This window comes from Macaca nemestrina, chromosome X, assembly GCF_043159975.1.
Source record: "Macaca nemestrina isolate mMacNem1 chromosome X, mMacNem.hap1, whole genome shotgun sequence".
In the NCBI taxonomy this organism is placed as follows: Eukaryota; Metazoa; Chordata; class Mammalia; order Primates; family Cercopithecidae; genus Macaca; species Macaca nemestrina.
In genome coordinates, this window is record NC_092145.1 from 77,119,262 (window position 1) to 77,140,712 (window position 21,451).

The following is a 21,451-nucleotide window of genomic DNA, read 5'->3' on the forward strand; positions in this document are numbered from 1 at the left end:
GGTCATGGCACATGTGGGATTTTTCCTTTTTTCTTTTTTTGAGACAAAGTCTCGTCCTGTTACCCAGGCTGGAGTATAGTGGTGCCATCTCGGCTCACTGCAACCTCTGCCTCCTGGGTTCAAGTGATTCTCCTGCCTCAGCCTCCCGAGTAGGTGGGATTACAGGCGCCTGCCACCACGCCTGGCTAATTTCTGTATTTTTAGTAGAAACGGGTTTTTGCCATGTTGGCCAGGCTAGTCTTGAACTGCTGACTTCAGGTCCGCCTGCCTGTGCCTCCCAAAGTGCTGGGAGTACAGGCGTGAGCACGGCTGGGATTTTTCTTTTTTATTGGAATAGGATAAAATTCGATAGGTTAGTAGTAATTTGTGCTTTAAAGGCTAATTATGGATGCACTTGGCATCTTGGCATGGGGAAAAAATTAAAAATAAAGTATTGAAACTATGGAGAATTTTTTTTTTTTGACACACGGTCTAGTTCTGTCACGCAGGCTAGAGTGCAGTGGTATGATCACGGCTAACTGCAGCCTCAACCTACCAGGCTCAAGCAATCCTCCTACCTCAGCCTCCCAAGTAGTGAGGACTACAGGTGTGTGCCACCATGCCTGGCCAATTTTTTATACTTTTTGGTAGAGACAGGGTCTCACCATGTTGCCTCGGCTGGTTTCGAACTCCCAGACTTAAGCAGTCCGCCCACCTCGGCCTCCCAAAACTGTTAGGATTACAGGTGTGAACCGCTAAACTAGGCCAGGAGAAATTTTTGAGAAATTAATTTTCAAATAAGAAGTATTACTGTTCTCCCTAAATGATATATATTTCAAATGTGTTCTTTAGGGAGGTGGGTGAAATATTCAAAATGGCTATTTAGGGCTGGGCATGGTGGTTCGCACATGTAATCCCAGCACTTTGGGAGGCCGAGGCAGGTGGATTGCTTGAGGTCAAGAGGTCAAGACCAGCCTGTGCAAAGTGGCAAAATCCTACCTCTACCAAAAAAAAAAAAAAAAATTACAAAATTTAGCTGGGCGTGGTGGTGAGCACCTGTAGTTGCAGCTACTCAGGAGGCTGAGGTGGGAGGGTGGCTTGAGCCCGGGAGGTGGAGGTTGTAGTGAGCTGAGATTGCATCACTGCACTCCAGCCTGGGTGACAGAGCCAGACCCTGTCTCAAAAAAAAAAAAAGCTATTTAATTTTTTTTTTTTTTTTTTTTGAGACGGAGTCTCGCTCTGTCGCCCAGGCTGGAGTGCAGTGGCCGGATCTCCGCTCACTGCAAGCTCTGCCTCCCGGGTTTACGCCATTCTCCTGCCTCAGCCTCCCGAGTAGCTGGGACTACAGACGCCCGCCACCTTGCCCGGCTAGCTTTTTGTATTTTTTAGTAGAGACGGGGTTTCACCGTGTTAGCCAGGATGGTCTCGATCTCCTGACCTCGTGATCCGCCCATCTCGGCCTCCCAAAGTGCTGGGATTACAGGCTTGAGCCACCGCGCCCGGCAATATTTAATATTTTTAAATGTGTTTGAGGTCAGGGCAATAACTGAATGTCCAGACAAGTTATTTCAAAGTACAATTTTGGGAAAACTCATATTTCATCTGTAAGTTATGGTGGGACATTTGTTTAAAGTATCAGTTTTTCTTTGTGCAAATGAAGTGATCTTCCAATTTTAATTTTTTATATCTTCAGAGGAAATAATCGTCATGCTGTATAGATACAAGATTCCTTGTTTTGGTTTTTTATAATGAAGAGTTGAAGGTTTATATATTAATTTTAATTTTCTTCATGAGAAATTGGAAATGGTAAGATGGGATGTCTTTTATGTCTGTGCGAATTTCTCCTTAAACAATTTTTCTAAGATGGTGGAGTTACCTTAGGAATGGTGCTTTTATGTGAAGCTGCTACCTCTGACATGGATATTGGAAAGCGAAAGAGTAAGTCACCTTACTCAAAATGTAACAGTGCTGCCTGTAATATGGAAAAAGAGTGATCTCTTAATCACTTTTCCTCTTACCTATAGGATAAGTAGGTTATTTTACCCCTTTACTATTTTTTCTTTAAATGTCGTGTCTGTTATTAAACCCCTTTACTATTATAAAAGTAGTATATGCTCTATAGAAAATGTAAAAAAAAAAAAAAAAAAAAAAAAAAAAAAACAGAAGCATGAAGCATTTATTCCACCACTGAAAAACTAATTATTTGTAAACTGAAATATATTTCTTTGCACTTATAAAAACATCTTAAAAACTATATATATAAAATTTTGACACTTCACACCCCCCTTTTAAACTGGAGTTAAATAACTAATAACTTTTTCTATATACGTAATTTTAAACTTATACTCTGTTTTTGTTTGTTTTCTTTAAGACAGGGTCCCACTCTGTCACTCAGGCTGGAGTGCAGTGGCATAATCATAGCTCACTGTAACCTCCGCCCCTAGGCTCAAGCTGTCCTCACACCTCAACTTCCGTAATAGCTGGGACTACAGGCATGTGCCACCATGCCCAGCTAATATTTTGTACTTTTTGTAGTGATGGGGTTTTGCCACTTTGCCCAGGCTGGCCTCAAACCCCTGGACTCAAGTGATCTTCCCACCTCAGCCTCCCAAAGTGTTGGAATTACATGCGTGAGCTGCCGTGCCTGGCCGACTTATACTCTATATTGTAATTTAAGTATTCCAATTTTTTTCAATGTTTAGTTTTTTCCTAATTTCAATTATAATTATTCTTCCGTAACTATCATGATACATTAAGCATCTTTTATTTTTATTTTATTTTTATTTTTTGAGATGGAGTTTCGCTCTTATTACCCAGGCTGGAGTGCAGTGGTGCAATCTCGGCTCACTGCATCCTCTGCCTCCCAGGTTCAAGAGATTCTCCTGCCTCAGCCTCCTGAGTAGCTAGGATTACAGGCACCAACCACCACGCCCAGCTAGTTTTTTTTGTTTTTTGGTTTTGTGCTTTTTTTGTGTTTTTTTGTTTTTTGTTTTTTGTAGTTTTCATAGAGATGGTGTTTCACCATGTTGGCCACGCTGGTCTCAAACTCCCGACCTCAGGTGATCCACTCGCCTCGGCCTCCCGAAGTGCTGGGATTACAGGCATGAGCCACCCAGCCCAGCCATCATTCTTATTTTACGTTGTTTCCTTCAGGTAGATTCCTAGAAGAAGAATAACTGTGTGATCCTCTGTCTATTTTCAATTCTCTTGATGTTTTAATCATTAGAGATTACTTTGGCAAGTTAAAATAATTTAGATTTCTACTACTGGTATTTAAGAATGTTTGTTTCAGCCGGGCACAGTGGCTTATGCCTGTAATCCCAGCACTTTGGGAGGCCGAGGTGGGTGGATCACTTGAGGTCAGGAGTTTGAGGCCATCAAGCCTGATCAACATGGTGAAACCTTGCCAGGCATGGTGACTCACGCCTGTAACCCCAGCACTTTGAGAGGCTGAGGCTGGTGGATCACGAGGTCAGGAGATCGAGACCATGGTGAAACCCCATCTCTACTAAAAATACAAAAAAAAATTAGCCGGGCGTAATGGCAGGCACCTGTAGTCCCAGCTACTTGGGAAGCTGGGGCAGGAGAATGGTGTGAACCCGGGAGGCAGAGCTTGCAGTAAGCTGAGATCTTGCCACTGCACTCTAGCCTGGGCGACAGAGCGACTCTGTCTCAAAAAAAAAAAAAAAACAACCATGGTGAAACCCCGTCTCTACTAAAAGTACAAAAATTTGGCCAGGCACGGTGGCTCACGCCTGTAATCCCAGCACTTTGGGAGGCCAAGGCAGGTGGATCATGAGGTCAGGAGTTCGAGACCAGCCTGGCCAACCTGGTGAAACCCCCGTCTCTACTAAAAATACAAAAATTAGCCAGGCGTGGTGGCATCTGCGTGTTAATCTCAGCTACTTAGGAGGCTGAGGCAGGAGAATCGCTTGAACCCAGGAGGTGGAGGTTGCAGTGAGCCAAGATCGCACCATTGCACTCCAGCCTGGGTGACAAAGCAAGACTCCATCTCAAACAGCAAACAACAAAAAAAAATTAGCCAGGCATTGTGGCGCATACCTGTAATCCCAGTTACTTGGGAGGCAAGGCAGGAGAATCACTTGAACCTGGGAGGCGGAGGTTGTAGTGAGCTGAAATCGCGCCATTGCACTCCAGCCTGGGCTACAAGAGTGAAACTTCATCTTAAAAATTAATAATAATAAAGAAGGATAATAATGTTTCATTGTTTTTTTTTTTTTTTTTTTTTGAGACGGAGTCTCAAAACACTTGTCGCCCAGGCTGGAGTGCAGTGGTGCGATCTCGGTTCACTGCAAGCTCTGCCTCCCGGGTTCGTGCCATTCTCCTGCCTCAGCCTCCCACAAGTAGCTGGGACTACAGGCGCCCGCTACCATGCCCGGCTAATTTTTTGTATTTTTAGTAGAGACAGAGTTGCACCGTGTTATCCAGGATGGTCTCGATCTCCTGACCTCGTGATCCGCCCGTCTCAGTCTCCCAAAGTGCTGGGATTACAGTCATGGGCCACCGCGCCGGCCGTTTCATTGTAATTTTATCAACATTAATCTCATAAATATGTATCTGTTTTATAGATACATATAGATTTGCTAATCAGATAAGGTGGAAATATATTATTTTGTACTACTTTTATTGTTATAAGGTCAAATATTTTCCTAAATGTTTATTAGTCATTTGTGTTTATGTTTTTCCTTCTATAAATTGTCCTTTTATCTTTTCCATTTATCTGTTAGAGTCTTAGCCCTTTTATTTGGTTTGCAAGGAATTTTTTTTTTTATTTTCGAGATGGAGTCTTGCTCTGTCTCCCAGGCTGGAGTGCAGTGGTGCGATCTTGACTTACTGCAACCTCCGCCTCCCGGGTTTAAGCAGTTCTCCTGCCTCAGCCTCCCATGTAGCTGGGATTACAGGTGCACGCCACCACGCCCAGCTAATTTTTGTATTTTTAGTAGAGATGGGATTTCACCATGTTAGCCAGGCTGGTCTCGAACTCCTGACCTCATGATCTGCCTGCCTCGGCCTCCTAAAGTGCTGGGATTACAGGCGTGAGCCACCCTGCCCGGCCAGACTTTTTTTTTTTTTTTTTTCCAAGGCAAGACCTTACTCTGTTGCCCAGGCTGGAGTGCAGTGCCGCAATAATGACTCACTGTAGTGTCGAACTCCCGGGCTCAAACAATCCTACTGCCTCAGCTTCCCAGGTAGCTATGACCACAGGCTCATGCTACCACTCCCACTTAATTTCATTTTATTTTTTGTAGAGATGGGGTCTCACTTTGTTGCCCAGGCTGGTCTGTATCTCCTGTGCTCAAGCAACCTTTCCCACTTTGGCCTCCCAAAGTGCTAAGATTACAGGCATGAACCACCATGCCCAGCCTGCATGAACTTTTTATATATTAGAATATTCACACATTGTTGTCTGTTACAGAGAGAAGCTAACAATGTAATTTGGTTTTACTTTCTTGAAATAAGTATAGGTCAAGATTTTCCTTTTATGATTAAAAAGTTAAATGTCAACCAGGCATGGTGGCTCACACCTGTAAATCCCAGCACTTTGGGAGGCCGAGGCGGGTGGATCACCTGAGGTCAGGAGTTTGAGACCAGCCTGGCCATCATGGCGAAACCCCATCTCTAAAAAAGCAAAAATTAGCCAGGCATGGTGTCATGTGCCTGTAATCCCAGCTACTCGGGAGGTTGAGGCATGAGAATCGCTTGAACCCAGGAGGTGGAAGTTGCAGTGAGCCAAGATAGCACTACTGCACTCCAGCCTGGGTGACAGAGCGAGACTTCATCTCAAAAAAATAAAAATAAAAATGTTAAATGTCATCAAAATTACCCTACCTAAATAAAGTCTAATATTTACTTTAACTTCTAGAAAAAAGATGAAGATACTGAACTTCAAATTTGAGAAGTACTTGTTTTGCTCAATTAAAATAAATTTTTTTTTAGCTGGATGTGGTGCCACACACTTGTATCCCAGCTACTTGTGAGGCTGGTACAGGAGGATGACTTGAGGTCAGTGAGCTATGATCACACCACTGCACTTCAGTCTGGGCAGCAGAGCGAGACTCAATCTCTAAAAGCATAAATTAATGAATTTTTACATATTAGAAAAATATCAGTTTTTAAATTTTTTTTTTAAATATGGAACACTTCACGAATTTGCATGTCATCCTTGCACATGGGCCATGCTAATCTTCTCTCTATGATTCCAGTTTTAGTATATATGCTGCCAAAGCAAGACTTTATCAGTTTTTAATCCAGTCAGTATACATCCTTTCACTGCCTGACTTTTTACGAGATCAGGCGCATTCAGGGTGCTATGGCTGTAGACTCTGCCTGACTTTTAAAAAATTGCCTGTTTCAGTGTTTATTCTTGGGAAAAGGCCATCAAAGTACACTGCTGACATGAACTTAAATTGTTAAACACTTTGGCAACATATACTGAAATAGTGACAATTTGATCTAAATTTCTTACCTAACAAAATGATCACAAATTAATAGATGTTTCTTTAGCATGTTCTGGGAACTGCTCTAAGCACTCTTAGATGTATGAAAAGAGGAGGATACAAATATATACAGAGTGATGCTATATATATGTATGTGCACATTTTCTTTTTCTTTTTTTTAAATTTGAGACAGGGTCTCACTCTGTCGCCCATGCTGGAGTGCTGTGGAGAGATCATAACTCACTGCAGCTTTGACCTCCCTGGCTCAGGTGATCCTCCCACCTCAGCCTCCCTACTGGTGGGACTACAGGCATGCACCTCCACACCTGGGTAATTTTTGGTAGAAATGGGGCCTCGCTACATTGTCCAGGCTGGTCTTGAACTCCTGGGCTCAAGCAATCCTTCTGCCTTGGCCTCCCCAAATGCTATGATTTACAGGCATGAGCTATCACACCCAGTGTATGAGTACATTTTCTTAGAGAATAAAAGGCTAACTTGTCTACACTGAGCATGTGTTAATACTCAGAAAAAATATTTTAATTTTTGTGGGTACATACTCGGTGTATATATTTATGGAGTACATGAGATGTTTTGATATAGTCATGCAATGTGTAATAGTCACATCACGGAGACTGCGGTATCCATCCTTCAAGTATTTATCCTTTGTGTCATAAACAATCCAATTATACTTTTTTAATTATGTCAAAATGTACAATTAAATTTTTATTGACTGTAGTTATCCTGTTGTGCTATCAAATAGTAGGTCTTATTTATTCTATTTTTTTTGTACACATTAGCCATTCGTACCTCCCCCGGCATTCCCCAACTACCCTTCCCAGCCTCTGGTAACCATCCTTCTACTCTCTGTGTCCATGAGTTCAATTGTTTTGATTTTTTGATCCCACAAATAAGTGAGAACATGTGTTTTTTTTTTTTTCTGTACCTGAATTATTTCACTTAATGATTTCCAAGGCTGGGCATGATGGCTCACTCCTGTAATCCCAGCACTTTGGGAGACCAAGGTGGGCAGATTATTTGAGGTCAGAAGTTCTAGACTACCCTGGCCAACGTGGTAAAACCCTGTATCTACTAAAATACAAAGATTAGCTGGGCGTAGTGGTGCATGCCTGTAATCCCAGCTACTTGGGAGGCTGAGGCAGGAGAATTGTTTGAACCTGGAAGGCAGAGGTTGCAGTAAGATGAGCTGGTGCCACTGCACTCCAGCCTGGGTGACAGAACGAGACTCCATCTCAGTAATAATAATAATTTCCAGTTCCCTGTTATTGCACGTGACAGGATCTTATTTTTTTATGACTGAATAGTACTCCATTTTATATATGTACCACATTTTCTTTATCCGTTCATCTGTTGATGGACGCTTAGGTTGCTTCAAAATGTTGGCTATTGGGAACAGTGCTGCAACAAACATGGGAGTACAGATATCTCTTTGGTATACTAATTTATTTTTCTATGGGTATATACCCAAGTAGTGGGATTGCTGGATCATATGGTAGCTCAATTTTTAGTTTTTTGAGGAACCTCCAAACTGTTCTCCTTAGCGGTTGTACTAACTTACATTCCCACCAACGGTGTACAAGGGTTCCCTTTTTTCCACATCCTCACCAGCATTTATTATTGCTTGTCTTTTGGATATAAGCCATTTTAGCTGGGGTGAGATGATAGATATCTCATTGCAGTTTTTATTTGCATTTCTCTGATGATCAGTGATGTTGAGTAGCTTTTTTATGCCTATTTGCCATTTGTATGTCTTCTTTTGAGAAACGTCTATTGAATTATTTTATTGTTTTTTTTTTTTTTATCAGGTTATTAGATTTTTTTCCTGTAGAGTTGTTTGAGCTCCTTTTATATTCTGGTTATTAACCCCTTGTCAGATGAGTACTGTGCAAATATTTTCTCCCATTCTGTGGATTGACTCCTCACTTTGTTGATTGTATCCTTTGCTCTGCAGCAGCTTTTAAACTTGAAGTGATCTCATTTGTCCATTTTTGCTTTGGTTGCCTGTGCTTCTGGGGTGTTATTCAAGGAATTTTTTACCAGACTAATGTCCTGGAGAGTTTCCCCAATATTTTCTTGTAGTTGTTTCATATTAATAGTTTGCAATCTTAGGCTGGACAATGTGTAGATTGCCTGTAATTCCAATGCTTCGGGAGGCCAAGGCGGGCAGATCACTTGAGGCCAGGAGTTTGAGACCAGCCTGGCCAACATGGTGAAACCCTGTCTCTACTAAAAATACAAAAATTAGCCGGGCGTGGTGGCATGTGCCTGTAGTCCCAGCTACTTGGGAGGCTGAGGCAGGAGGATCGCTTGACCCAGGAAGTGGACGTTGCAGTGAGCCAAGATCATGCCACTGCACTCCAGCCTGAGCAACAGAGCAAGAATCTGTCTTTAAATATATATATATTAATATATAAATAAATATATAAATAAATATATATTAAATATATAAATATATAAATAAATATATATTAAATATATATATGGTTTACAGTCTTAGATTTAAGTCTTTAATCCATTTTGACTTGATTTTTCTATATGGCAAGAGATAGGGGTCTAGTTTTGTTCTGCCTATGGATATCCAGTTCTCCTGGCACCTTTTATTGAAGAGACTGTGTTTTCCCCAGTGTATGTTCTTGGCACCTTTGTCGAAAATGAGTTCACTGTAGGTGTATGGGTTTGTTTCTGAGTGCTCTCTCCTCTCCCATTGGTCTGTATGTCTGTTTTTATGCCAGTACCATGCTGTTTTGGTTACTGTAACTCTATAGTATAATTTGAAGTCAAGTAATATGATTCCTCCAGTTTTGTTCTTTTTGCTTAGGATCGCTTTGACTATTGGTCTTTTGTGATTTCATATAAATTTTATTTTTTCTATTTCTGTGAAGTTGTCATTGGTATTTTGATAGGGATTGCATTGAATCTGTAGATTGCTTTGGATAGTATGGACATCTTAACGACATCGATTCTTCCAGTCCATGAACATGGAACATCTTTCCATTTTTTGATGTCCTCTTCAATTTCTTTCAGCAGTGTTTTATAGTTTTCATCATAGAGTTCTTTCACTTCTTTGGTTAAGTTAACCCTTTTCCCATTTGCCCTGAGAATACTCACCAGCAGTGCTTGTGGCTGCAGTGTTTACCCTGAGATAACTCTGCCACAAAATATCTTGCTTTAATTATTATTTTCACATCCACTCTAGTATATCAACTTTGGAAATAAAATTGATATGTCAGATATCACTGGGTTCAAGTGATCCACTACCACTACTGAAAACAGATTGCTGTAAATAGAGTAATATACTAGATATCATTCCATTTGTATTTCTATTATAGTGGTATTTCCATTTATAAAATATAGTAATTATTGATCACTGAAAATGTCAAATCCTAGAAAATGTAGCATTCCACGTGTAATGTTTACACCATTCTCGAACAGTTGTTGGCCAGAGATTCATTTGATGAATTCAATTTTTCTGAAATAGACAATTCTGATGATTCAGATGATTCTGATGTTCTGTTTAGTAATAACTCCAACAACAGTTTTTCTGTTTTAACATTGAAAATCAGATTTACGGCCGGGCGCGGTGGCTCAAGCCTGTAATCCCAGCACTTTGGGAGGCCGAGACGGGCGGATCACAAGGTCAGGAGATCGAGACCAGCCTGGCTAATACGGTGAAACCCCGTCTCTACTAAAAAATACAAAAAACTAGCCGGGTGAGGTGGCGGGCGCCTGTAGTCCCAGCTACTCGGGAGGCTGAGGCAGGAGAATGGCGTAGACCCGGGAGGCGGAGCTTGCAGTGAGCTGAGATGCGGCCACTGCACTCCAGCCTGGGCGACAGAGCGAGACTCCGTCTCAAAAAAAAAAAAAAAAAAAGAAAATCAGATTTACTTCGGCCTCAAAGAGCATGATTATGTAAAATTAAATGAGCATTGGCAGCAAGCTGCACTTCTTTTTTGTAAATGGGAAAAGAATTAGAGAAATATTGTTTAACATTTACACATTAGCCCCTAGTCATATTGTGTGAAAATTAGAAAAGGCAAAAGAATTGTTCCATAAGTAAAACAAAACTGAAAGTTGATTTTCTTTTCTTTTCTTTTTTTTTTTTTTTTTTTTTTTTTGAGACAGACTCTCACTTTTTCGCCCAGTCTGGAGTGCAGTGGCGTGATCTTGGCTCACTGCAAGCTTTGCTGCCCAGGTTCAAGCGATTCTGCTGCATCAGCCTCCCAAGTAGCTGGGATTACAGGTGCCTGCCACCATGCCTGGTTAATTTTTTTCGTAGTTTTTAGTAGAGACAGGGCTTCATCATCTTGGCCAGGCTGGTCTTGAACTCCTGACCTCGTGATCCACCTGCCTCGGCCTCCCAAAGTGCTGGAATTACAGGCGTGAGCCACAGCACCCGACCGAAAGTTGATTTTCTTATCATTCACTAAGTAAGTTTCCCTAGAACAAGCTTGTCCAGTCTGTGGGCCACATGCGGCCCAACACAAATTTGTAAACTTCCTTAAAACATTATGAGGTGGTTTTTTTTGCGATTTTTTTTTTTTTTTTTTTGCAGCTCATCAGTTTTCATTAGTATTAGTGTATTTTGTGTGTGGCCCAGGACAGCTCTTCTTCCAGTGCGGCCCTGGGAAGCCAAAAGATTGGACACCCCGCCCTAGAGCTTCCTTTGCTGTTGGACACATGCTTTCCTACATCCCTATCTCTATATTTCTTAGCCATTTTTAGTCCAGGGAGTCAAAGAGCCTCACGTCATGGCAATCCATACTTGAGCATTTGGGGATTAGTATTTGTAGTTCACTTTAATAACTGCTGTGCTAATGTAGAACATGACATGTGGGATTAGTGGAGAGAGCTATGAATCTAGGGTTTGGGATCAGATTTTTTTTTCTCATTATTCAAATAAGAAATCCATGTTGATTGAGTTACATAATATAAGGCTGTGTCATTACCTGTGCGTGAATAAAGTATTTTCAAGTGAGGCTATCACAGTGAAGTCATCAGATGTTTAAGTTAATATTTATCAATAATACTACAAGGCCACTTTTAGGGGTTTTAAAGTTCAATAAATAAGTAAGCCAGGCACAGTGGTTTATGCCTGTAATCCCAGCTCTTTGGGAGGCTGAAGCAGGAAGATCACTTGAGCCCAGGAAATCAACACCAGCCTGGGCAATGTAGTGAGACCATTTTCTCAAAAAAATTAAAAAATTAGCCAGGCATGGTGGCACACATCTGTAGTCCCAGCTACTCGAGAGGCTATAGTGGGAGGAGTGCTTGAGCCCAGGAGGTTGAGACTGCAGTGAGCTGTGATTGTGCCACTGCACTTCAGCCTGGGCAACAGAGCAAGACCCTGTCTCAAAAAAAAAAAAAAAAAAAAAACCCAAAAAACAAAATGGGTGATTTTCTTGTCAATAGTAAGACAGTGTTTCTAACAGTAAACCCTTCAGTGTGATGGCTTTAAAGGAATTCATTATTCCATACATTTGAATTGCATAATTATGTGAAGGAGTTACTCTATTACATTGTAATGGAGCAAATTAAAGGGGAAGGCAGATTCCTGAAGATCAAGAAATGGCGATGAAAATTGTTGAAAAGTTTAGATTTATCAATAATGTATACCCCTTCCTTTTCACTCTCTGAAAGTGTAGACTGCCCTGGTTATTTATTATATTCAACCTGCTCATTTTACTCTCCTTTTATTTTTCTGCAGTAATGTGTGTGGCTGGTATTGGACTCGTTGTATTATTCTTCAGTTGGATGCTCTCTATTTTTAGATCTAAATATCATGGCTACCCATACAGGTATGATTCTTCTTTTTTATTTATATAGTGATTACCAATACTTGGAATGATTAGAGTTGATATTGCTTTGTAATATTGTTCTTTTTGCTTTGCTTCCAAACTATTTTATCTTCTATTCATCTATTTTTTTATTTATTATTTATTTATTTTTGAGATGGAGTTTTGTTCTTGTTGCCCAGACTGGAGTGCAATGGCGCAATCTCGACTCACTACAACCTCTGCTTCCCGGGTTCAAGCAATTCTCCTGCCTCAGCCTACCAAGTAGCTGAGATTACAGGCGTGTGCCACCATACCCGGCTAATTTTGTATTTTTAGTATCAACAGGGTTTCACCATGTTGATCAGGTCTCGAACTCCTGACCTCAAGTGATCCACCTGCCTCATCCTTCCAAAGTGCTGGGATTATAGGCGCGAGCCACTGAGCCCGGCCTATTCATTTATTTTCAGAGACAGGGTCTCACTCTGTCACTCAGGCCGAAGTGTAATGATGTGTTCATAGCTCATTGTAACCTTGAACTCCTGAGCTCAAGCCATCATTTCACCTCAGCTTCCCAAGAGGCTAGGACTACAGTTGCACATGACTACACCCAGCTAATATTTTTATTTTTTGTAAAGACAGGGTCTTGCTATGTTATCCAGGCTGGTCTTGAACTTCTGGCCTCAAGCGGTTCTCCTGCTCAGCCTCCCAGAGGGCTGGGATTATAGGCATTAGCCAGCCACCATGCCCAGACAGCTGTAATTCAGATATGTTCCATATAAAAATTAATTATAGTATAATGGACAATATTAGTATGTGATTTCTCAGGAACATCTTTTAGGTTTATTTTGCCATACCTAGTTGATTCTAGATATCTCTATAATACATAATGATTAGAACATTTTATGCCATTATTTATTCACATAGCTCCTTGTCTGTATACTATACTTCCTTTTGAAGAAGAAATGATTTTTTAAAATGTTTTTAAAAACTTCTCACCTCTACTTTTTTTAAGAAACAGAGTGCCACTGCACTCCAGTCTGAGTAATAGAGTGAGACCCCATCTCAAAAATAATAATTATAATAATTTATCCTCTACAGAATACTAATTGGGATGTGAGGGTAATTTTGCTGGAACTTCTGTTAATTATTTGATCAGCAGCGTTGATTCAGTAGCAGTGTTGTGTGCCTGTAGTCCCAGCTACTCAGAAGGCTAAGGCAGGATGATCACTTGAGCCTGGGAGTCCCAGACCAGACTGGGCAACATAGTGAGACCCCATCTCTAAAAAAACAAAAAAATAAAATTATTAGTTAGTGTCTCTTTTCAGGAGATAGTTTAGCTTGAGGGTTGTTCTATTTCGTTTTGTCATAAGACTAATGGGTCTCTCAGTGTTTCTCACTTTTTGTTATTGATACCCAAAGATTATCTCGTACGTACCAAAATGCTCTTTTATCTGTTAAAACCGACATACTGCTTATTGATTAAAAGTAAAGCCTACTTTTCTTTCAGAGACTAATAGATTGGTATATATTTTTGTTTCAGCTTTCTGATGAGTTAAAAAGGTCCCAGAGATATGTTGACACTGGAGTACTGGAAATTGAAAAATGAAAACTGTGTGTGTTTGAAAAGAAGAATGCAACTTGTGTATTTTGTATTACCTCTTTTTTTCAAGTGATTTAAATAGTTAATCATTTAACCAAAGAAGATGTGTAGTGCCTTAACAAACAATTCTCTGTCAAAATCATGAGGTATTTGAAAATGATTATCCTCTTAACCTTCTCTTCCCAGTGAACTTTATGGAACATTTAATTTAGTAGAATTAAGTATATTTTTAAAATTGTAAAACTACTACTTTGTTTTAGTTAGCACAAAGCTCAAAACTACTTCAGTTAACTTGGTCATCTGATTTTATATTGCCTTATCCAAAGATGGGGAAAGTAAGTCCTGACCAGGTGTTCCCACATATGCCTGTTACAGGTAACTACATCAGGAATTCATTCTTAGCTTTTCCATCTTTGCGTGGATGTGTATACTTTACGCATCTTTCCTTTTGGGTAGAGAAATTATATGTGCCACGTGGTCTTCTGAAAATGGAACACCATTCTTTAGAGCACACGTCTAGCCCTCGAAAAGACAGTCATTTCTCCTCCTCCTTGTCTATTTCCTACTGAAATACAGTGCTGTGATTTTTTGTTTTGTTTTGTTTTGTTGTTTTTTTGAGACAGGGTCTCGCTGTGTCACACAGGTTGAAGTGCAGTGGCGTGAGCTCGGCTGACTGCAAACTCTGCCTCCCAGGTTTAAGCGATTCTCCTGCCTCAGCTTCCCAAGTAGCTGGGATTTACAGGTGTGCACCACCATGTCAGGCTAATTTTTGGATTTTTAGTAGAGACAGGGTTTCGCCAAGTTGTTCAGGCTGGTTTTGAACTCCTGGGCTCAAGTGATCTGCCCACCTCAGTCTCCCAAAGTGCGAGGATGACATGTGTGAGCTACCACACTAGCAATGTCTATACTTCTCGATAGCTGTGAACATGAAAAAGGACATCTATTGGGAGGCCAAGGCAGGTGGATTGCTTGAGGCCAGGAGTTAGAGACCAGCCTGGCCAACAAGGCAAAACCCCATCTCTACTAAAAATATGAAAATTAGCTGGGCTTGGTGGCTCATGCCTGTAATCCTAGCTACTTGGGAGGCTGAGGCACGAGACTTGCTTAAACCTGGGAGGCGGAGATTGCAGTGAGCCAAGATCATGCTACTGCACTCCAGCCTGAGTGACAGAGTGAGATTCTGTCTCAGAAAAAAAAAAAGTATCTCTAAATACAGGATTATGATTTCTGCTTGAGTATGGTGTTAACTACCTTGTATTTAGAAAGATTTCAGATTCATCCCATCTCCTTAGTTTTCTTTTAAGGTGACCCATCTGTGATAAAAATATAACTTAGTGCTAAAATCGGTGTGACTTATACATGGTCTAAAATGTTTCTGCAAATTAGAGTTTGTCACTTACTCCATTTGTACCTAAGAGAAAAATAGGCTCAGTTAGAAAAGGACTCCCTGGCCAGGTGTGGTGGCTTACGCCTGTAATCTCAGCACTTTGGGAGGCTGAGGCAGGCGGATCATGAGGTCAGAAGTTCGAGACTATCCTGGCCAACATGGTGAAACCCCATCTCTACTAAAAGTACAAAAATTAGCTGGGTGTGGTGGTGGGCGCCTGTAATCCCAGCTACACGGGAGGCTGAGGCACGAGAATCACTTGAACTCAGGAGATGGAAGTTGCAGTGAGCCAAGATCACACCACTGCACTCCAGCCTGGCAATAGAGCGAAACTCCATCTCAAAAAAAAAAGAAAGAAAAGGACTCCCTTAGAATGGGAAAGGAAAATCATAAAATACTGAGGTGTTGCCTGTATATAGAAATTAAGCGTTTCTCGAAAGCTGTTCTGTGTTTTGCTGTTATTTTGTCTTTATTCTCTTCCTTTAGGTGGAGAAACAAAGTACAAATTTGAAGGGATTTTTTTTTAAATTTTGTCTTTTTTTTTTTTTGTCGGTGGAAGTAACCATATGTGCTAACCAAATTTCTGTGAAGAATGTTTTCATGGTTATCATTATATCTAACTATAACCTCCCCATAGTTGTGAAGAGTAACCTGAAATGCCACTGTTGTGGAAATAGGATAATTGTAATTGTGAAAAAATAATTTTAAGGAAATCTTACAAGTATTACATTAAAAAGATACTATGACTGCCACCTGCTATTTACCTTCTAATAACCCTGCCATGTGGTTTGCAGAAAGAGATGGATATAGTAGCCTTAGAAGAAAAATTTTATGTGGGTTTTTTTGTTTTTCATTACTAGATTTCATGGATGAGGGGATATGGTTGACCTTTTACTCTTTAATGGAGCAGCCACTTTTTGTTAATTACTCACCTGTAAATTGTGAGATTCTGAATTCCTTACCTGCTATTCTTGTACTTGTCTCAGGCCAAATCTATGCTATGGTTCTTATGAGACTTGTATGAAGATGCCCTGATTTGTACAGATTCACCACAGGAATACTACTGCCATGTAATCTGTATAGTTCCAGATAATTTGACATGAACATTGACAGAATGACAGTTTTTTGTATTTGCTTTTTCTCCCTTTAAGAGCACATTCTTCTGTAAGGAGAAAGGCAGCATTCTGGCTAAAATGTGTGGAAAGCTAATTTACTACACTTATAAAATAGTGTTACTTTTGTGAAAATTTTGAATTAGCTTTCATATGAAGTGCCTTAAGTAGACTCTTCATTTACTTTTCTAGTAATGGTTTAAATATCATTTGTTATGCATTTTTAAGATACAATTCAGAAAGACACATTGTAGTGGCAAAGATAACCAAATGTCTGGCTGTTTGCTTTTTGACCATATCAATAAACTTTTACAATCTAAATTCTGAGTTTTTGATTACCATCTAAAGAGGAGTGAGTTTTAAACACTAAACTAGAATTGCAAAATTAGGATATTCCATTTTGAAGTTATAGTTAAATTCATTTAAATTTCATATTGTCCTAAGGACAGTTTGATGGGACAGTTTCTTTAAGTATTTCTGGATTGGGATATATTCTTCTAGGAATCTATACATGGTCCCTCATTCTTAATGTTACCCATTAGGTGAGTCAGAACAACCAAGATGAGTAGATAAATGACTGTTTGCAACAATTGATCTACCTTTCGTCCCAGACAGTGAACATTCCTTGACTAGGTAATTTCCTTTTGGTAATAAAAACTTGATTTGAAAATTACCCTGGCAGATTATCAAGTTATATGAAACTAGACAGCAGCTCATTTGCAAACGTGGAGTAGAAACACTGCACAGGGAGTAAAGAGATCTGACACTTAGCCCTTGCTCTGTTTCTGTCTAACTATATGACCATAGGTGTCACCTGAACCTCTCTGAACATATTTCTTTATACTAAGTAGAGTGTATTAGACTAAATTACCTTAGTAGTCTTTCCTGCTGTATTGTTCTATTATGCAAAATATTAAAGATGTACTTAAATTTGAGTAGATAATATTTTTATATCTGGATTTGGTGGTGAACTAAAATCAGTTGAAATGGAGGATGTTCTGCAGTCAGATTTCTGAAGAAGCTAGGAAATGCTGGTGGAGGCCATTATAACTACAAATTGCTTAATATGCATTGAAATATTTTTTAGAAAGGATGCACTTAGAACTCTATTAGACCGTTCTTGCATTGCTGTAAAGAAATACCTGAGATTGGGTAATTTATAAAGAAGAGGGATTTAATTGGCTCACAGTTCTGCAGGGTGTACAGGAAGCATGATGCTGGCATCTGCTCAGCTTTTGGGGAGGCCTCAGGAAACTTACAATCATGGTGGAAGGCAAAGGGGGAGCAAGCACATTACATGGCCAGAGCAGGAGCAAAAAGGCTGGGGGAGTTGCCACACACTTTTCAATGATCAGATCTCGCGATAACTCACTATCGCAAGGACAGTGCCAAAGGGATGGTACTAAACCATTCATGAGAAACCTGCCCCCATCCAGTCATTTCACACCAGGCCCCACCTCCAACATTGGGAATTACAATTGAACATGAGATTTGGGTGGGGACAAAGATCCAAACCATATCGGAACCAATATGTTAATAAGATTTTTTTTTTTTTTTTTTTTTTTTTTGAGACGGAGTCTTGCATTGTCGCCCAGGCTGAAGTGCAGTGGGGCAATCTTGGCTCACTGCAGCCTCCACCTCCCGAGTCCAAGCGATTCTCATGTCTCAGCCTCCCGAGTAGCTGAGACTACAGGCAAATGCCACCCCACGCCTGGCTAATTCTTGTATTTTTAGTATAGACAGGGTTTCACCACGTTGACAAGCCTGGTCTCAAATTCCTGACCTCAGGTGATCCACCTGTCTTGTGCTGGGATTACAGGCGTGAGCCGCCGTGCCCAGCCTCGAGGTCTTGATTTACATGGGTTCAGCCCAATTCTGAGCAAGAATGAGGTCAGCAACTATAATAGTATGCTGTTACAACAGAAAGTCAAAGCCAAAAGGACCTTAGGTACCATTTAAATCAGCCCCTTCATTTTGACTGCTGAAGAAACCTGCCATAGAAAAGTGAAGCAATTTACTGAAGTTTATTCCAGGGTCGTGCCTACAGGTTTCCTATTTAGCTGCAAATTCCCTATGGATTACATTTCAAGTGTAGATGCAAATTACTCCCTTGAAACCATACTGTAGTTCAAGCTTATCCAACCCGCAGCCTATGGGCCGCATGCAACCCAAGATGGCTTTGAATGCAGCCAAACACAAATTCATAAACTTAATTAAAACATTAAGAGTTTTTTTCTGATCATTTTTTAGCCCATCAGCTATCATTAGTGTTAGGGTACTTTATGGGTGGCCCAAGACAATTCTTCCAATGTGGCCCAGGGAAACCAAAAGGTTGGACACCCCTGCTGTAGTTCGTGCTCACTAGGTTTGCTTCCTGACATCTAGATTGCTTGGAGAAGAGTCCTAATGAGAGAGATACTTCCCTAGAGGAGCTGAGCAGACTTCCTAAAGAGGAAGGAGTTTAATCTACCTTTAATCTGTGAATGTAGAATTTAGGTGGGGACACTGTATATTAGGGTTCTGTAGAGGAACAGAACTAATAGGATAGATGTGTATATGAAGGGGAGTTTAGGCTGGGCACAGTAGCTCACACCTATAATCCCAGCACTTTGGGAGGCCCAGGTGGGTAGATCACTTTGAGGCCAGGAGTTCAACACCAGCCTGGCCAACATGAAACCCTGTCTCTACTAAAAATACAAAAATTAGCCGGGCATGGTGGTGTGGCATGCACCTGTAATCCCAGCTACTCGGGAGGCTGAGGCAGGAGAATCACTTGAACCCGGGAGGCGGAGATTGCAGTGAGCCGAGATCGAGCCGCTGCACTCCAGCCTGGGCAGCAGAGCAAGACTCTGTCTCAAAAAAAAGGGGGAGGGGGAGTTTATTAAGGAATATTGACTCACACGATCAAAAGATGAAGTCCCACAATAGACCATCTGCAAGCTGAGGAGCAAGGAAGTCAGCCCATGTCCCAAAACCTCAAAAGTTGGGAAGCCAACAGTGCAGCCTTCAATGTGGCCAAAGTCCAAGAGTCTAAAAGCTGAAGAACCAAGTCCAATGTTCCAGGGCAGGAAGCATCCAGCACAGGAGAAAGATGAAGGCCAGAAGACTCAGGAAGTGACGTCCTTCCACGTTCTTCTGCCTGCTTTATTCTAGCCATGCTGGCAGCAGATTAAATGGTGCCCACCGAGATTGAGGGTGGGTCTGCCTCTCCCAGTCCACTGACTCAAATGGAGGGTATTGTTGGCAACACTCTCACAGACACACCCGGGAACAATACTTTGCATCCTTCAATCCAATCAAGTTGACACTCAATCATCACAGAGGGAGGTAGCTGGCAAGATGGCGAAATAGGAACAGCTCCAATCTGCAGCTCCCAGCGAGATCAACGCAGAAGGGAGGTGATTCCTGCATTTCCAACTGAGCCTCCGCTGGTGATACCCAGGCAAGCAGGGTGTGGAGTGGACCTCCAGCAAACTCCAGCAGACCTGTAGCAGAGGGCCCTGACTGTTAGAAGGAAAACTAACAAACAGAAAGGAATAGTATTAACATCACCAACATCAAAGACCAAAGGTAGATAAATCCACGAAGATAGGGAGAAACCAGTGCAAAAAGGCTGAAAACTCCAAAAATCAGAACCTCTTCTCTTCCAAAGGATCACAACTCCTCGCCAGCAAGGGAACAAAACTGGATGGAGAATGAGTTTGATGAATTGACAGAAGTAGGCTTCAGAAGGTGGGTAATAACAAACTCCTCCGAGCTAAAGGAGCGTGTTCTAACCCAATGCAAGGAAGCTAAGAACCTGGAAAAAAAGACGAATTGCTAACTGGAATAACCAGCTTAGAGAAGAACATAAATGACCTGATGGAGCTGAAAAACACAGCACAAGAACTTTGTGAAGCATACACAAGAATCAATAGCCAAATCAATCAAGCAGAAGAAAGGATATCAGAGATGGAAGATCAACTCAATGACATAAAGCGAGAAGACATGATTAGAGAAAAAAGGAGTGAAAAGAAACGAACAAAGCCTCCAAGAAATATGGGACTATGTGAAAAGACCAAATCTGTATTTGATTGGTGTACCTGAAAGTGACAGGGAGACTGGAACCAAGTTGGAAAACACTCTTCAGGGTATTATCCAGGAGAACTTCCCCAACCTACCAAGACAGACCAACATTCAAATTCAGGAAATACAGAGAACACCACAAAGATATTCCTCAAGAAGAGCAACCTCAAGACACACAATTGTCAGATTCACCAAGGTTGAAATGAAGAAAAAAATGTTAAGGACAGCCAGGAGGAAGGTCGGGTTACCCACAAAGGGAAGCCCATCAGACTAACAGCGGATCTCTCAGCAGAAACCCTACAAGCCAGAAGAGAGTGGGGACAATATTCATCATTCTTAAAGAAATGGCAAGGCCGGGCACGGTGGCTCACGCCTGTAATCCCAGCACTTTGAGAGGCTGAGGCAGGCGGATCACGAGGTCAGGAGATCGAGACCACCCTGGCTAACACGGTGAAACCCCGTCTCTACTAAAAATAGAAAAAATTAGCCGGGCGTGGTGGCGGGCGCCTGCAGTCCCAGCTACTCAGGAGGCTGAGGCAGGAGAATGGCGTGAACCCAGGAGGTGGAGCTTGCAGTGAGCCGAGATGGTGCCACTGCACTCCAGCCTGGGCGACAGAGCGAAACTCCGTCTCAAAAAAAAAAAAAAAGAAAGAAAAGAAATGGCAAAGACTTGGAATGAACCCAAATGCCCATCAGTGATAGACTGGATAAGGAAAACGTGGCACATATACACCATGGAATACAATGCAGCCATAAAAAAGGATCAGTTCATGTCCTTTCCAGGGACATGGATGAAGCTGGAAACCATCATTCTCAGCAAACTAACACAGGAACAGAAAATCAAACACTGCATCTTCTCACTCCTAAATGAGAGTTGAAAAATGAGAACACATGGACACAGGGAGGGGAGCATCACACACTGGGGCCTGTCGGGGGTGGGAGGTTGGGGGAGGGATAGCATTAGGAGAAATACCTAATATAGATGACAAGTTGATGGGTGCAGCAAACCACCATGGCACATGTATACCTATGTAACAAACCTGCACATTCTGCACATG

General features: G+C 41.3%; 1 protein-coding gene and 1 non-coding gene across 2 annotated transcripts in view; one reads left to right on the forward strand and one right to left on the reverse strand.

The window, feature by feature from the left end:
- LOC105464531 (magnesium transporter 1) overlaps positions 1 to 16,649 on the forward strand; it is a 58,766-nt gene extending 42,117 nt beyond the window's left edge. Inside the window, exons 8-10 of the mRNA XM_071088978.1 lie at positions 1,843 to 1,917; positions 12,160 to 12,250; positions 13,770 to 16,649. Coding sequence (XP_070945079.1) covers positions 1,843 to 1,917; positions 12,160 to 12,250; positions 13,770 to 13,785 — 182 coding nt within the window. The 3' untranslated portion in view covers positions 13,786 to 16,649. The remainder of the gene's footprint in view (positions 1 to 1,842; positions 1,918 to 12,159; positions 12,251 to 13,769) is intronic.
- LOC112423638 (U6 spliceosomal RNA) lies at positions 6,127 to 6,229 on the reverse strand. The gene has a single exon (XR_003014112.2). It is a non-coding gene; the product is annotated as a U6 spliceosomal RNA (small nuclear RNA).
- Positions 16,650 to 21,451: the final 4,802 nt, after the last annotated feature.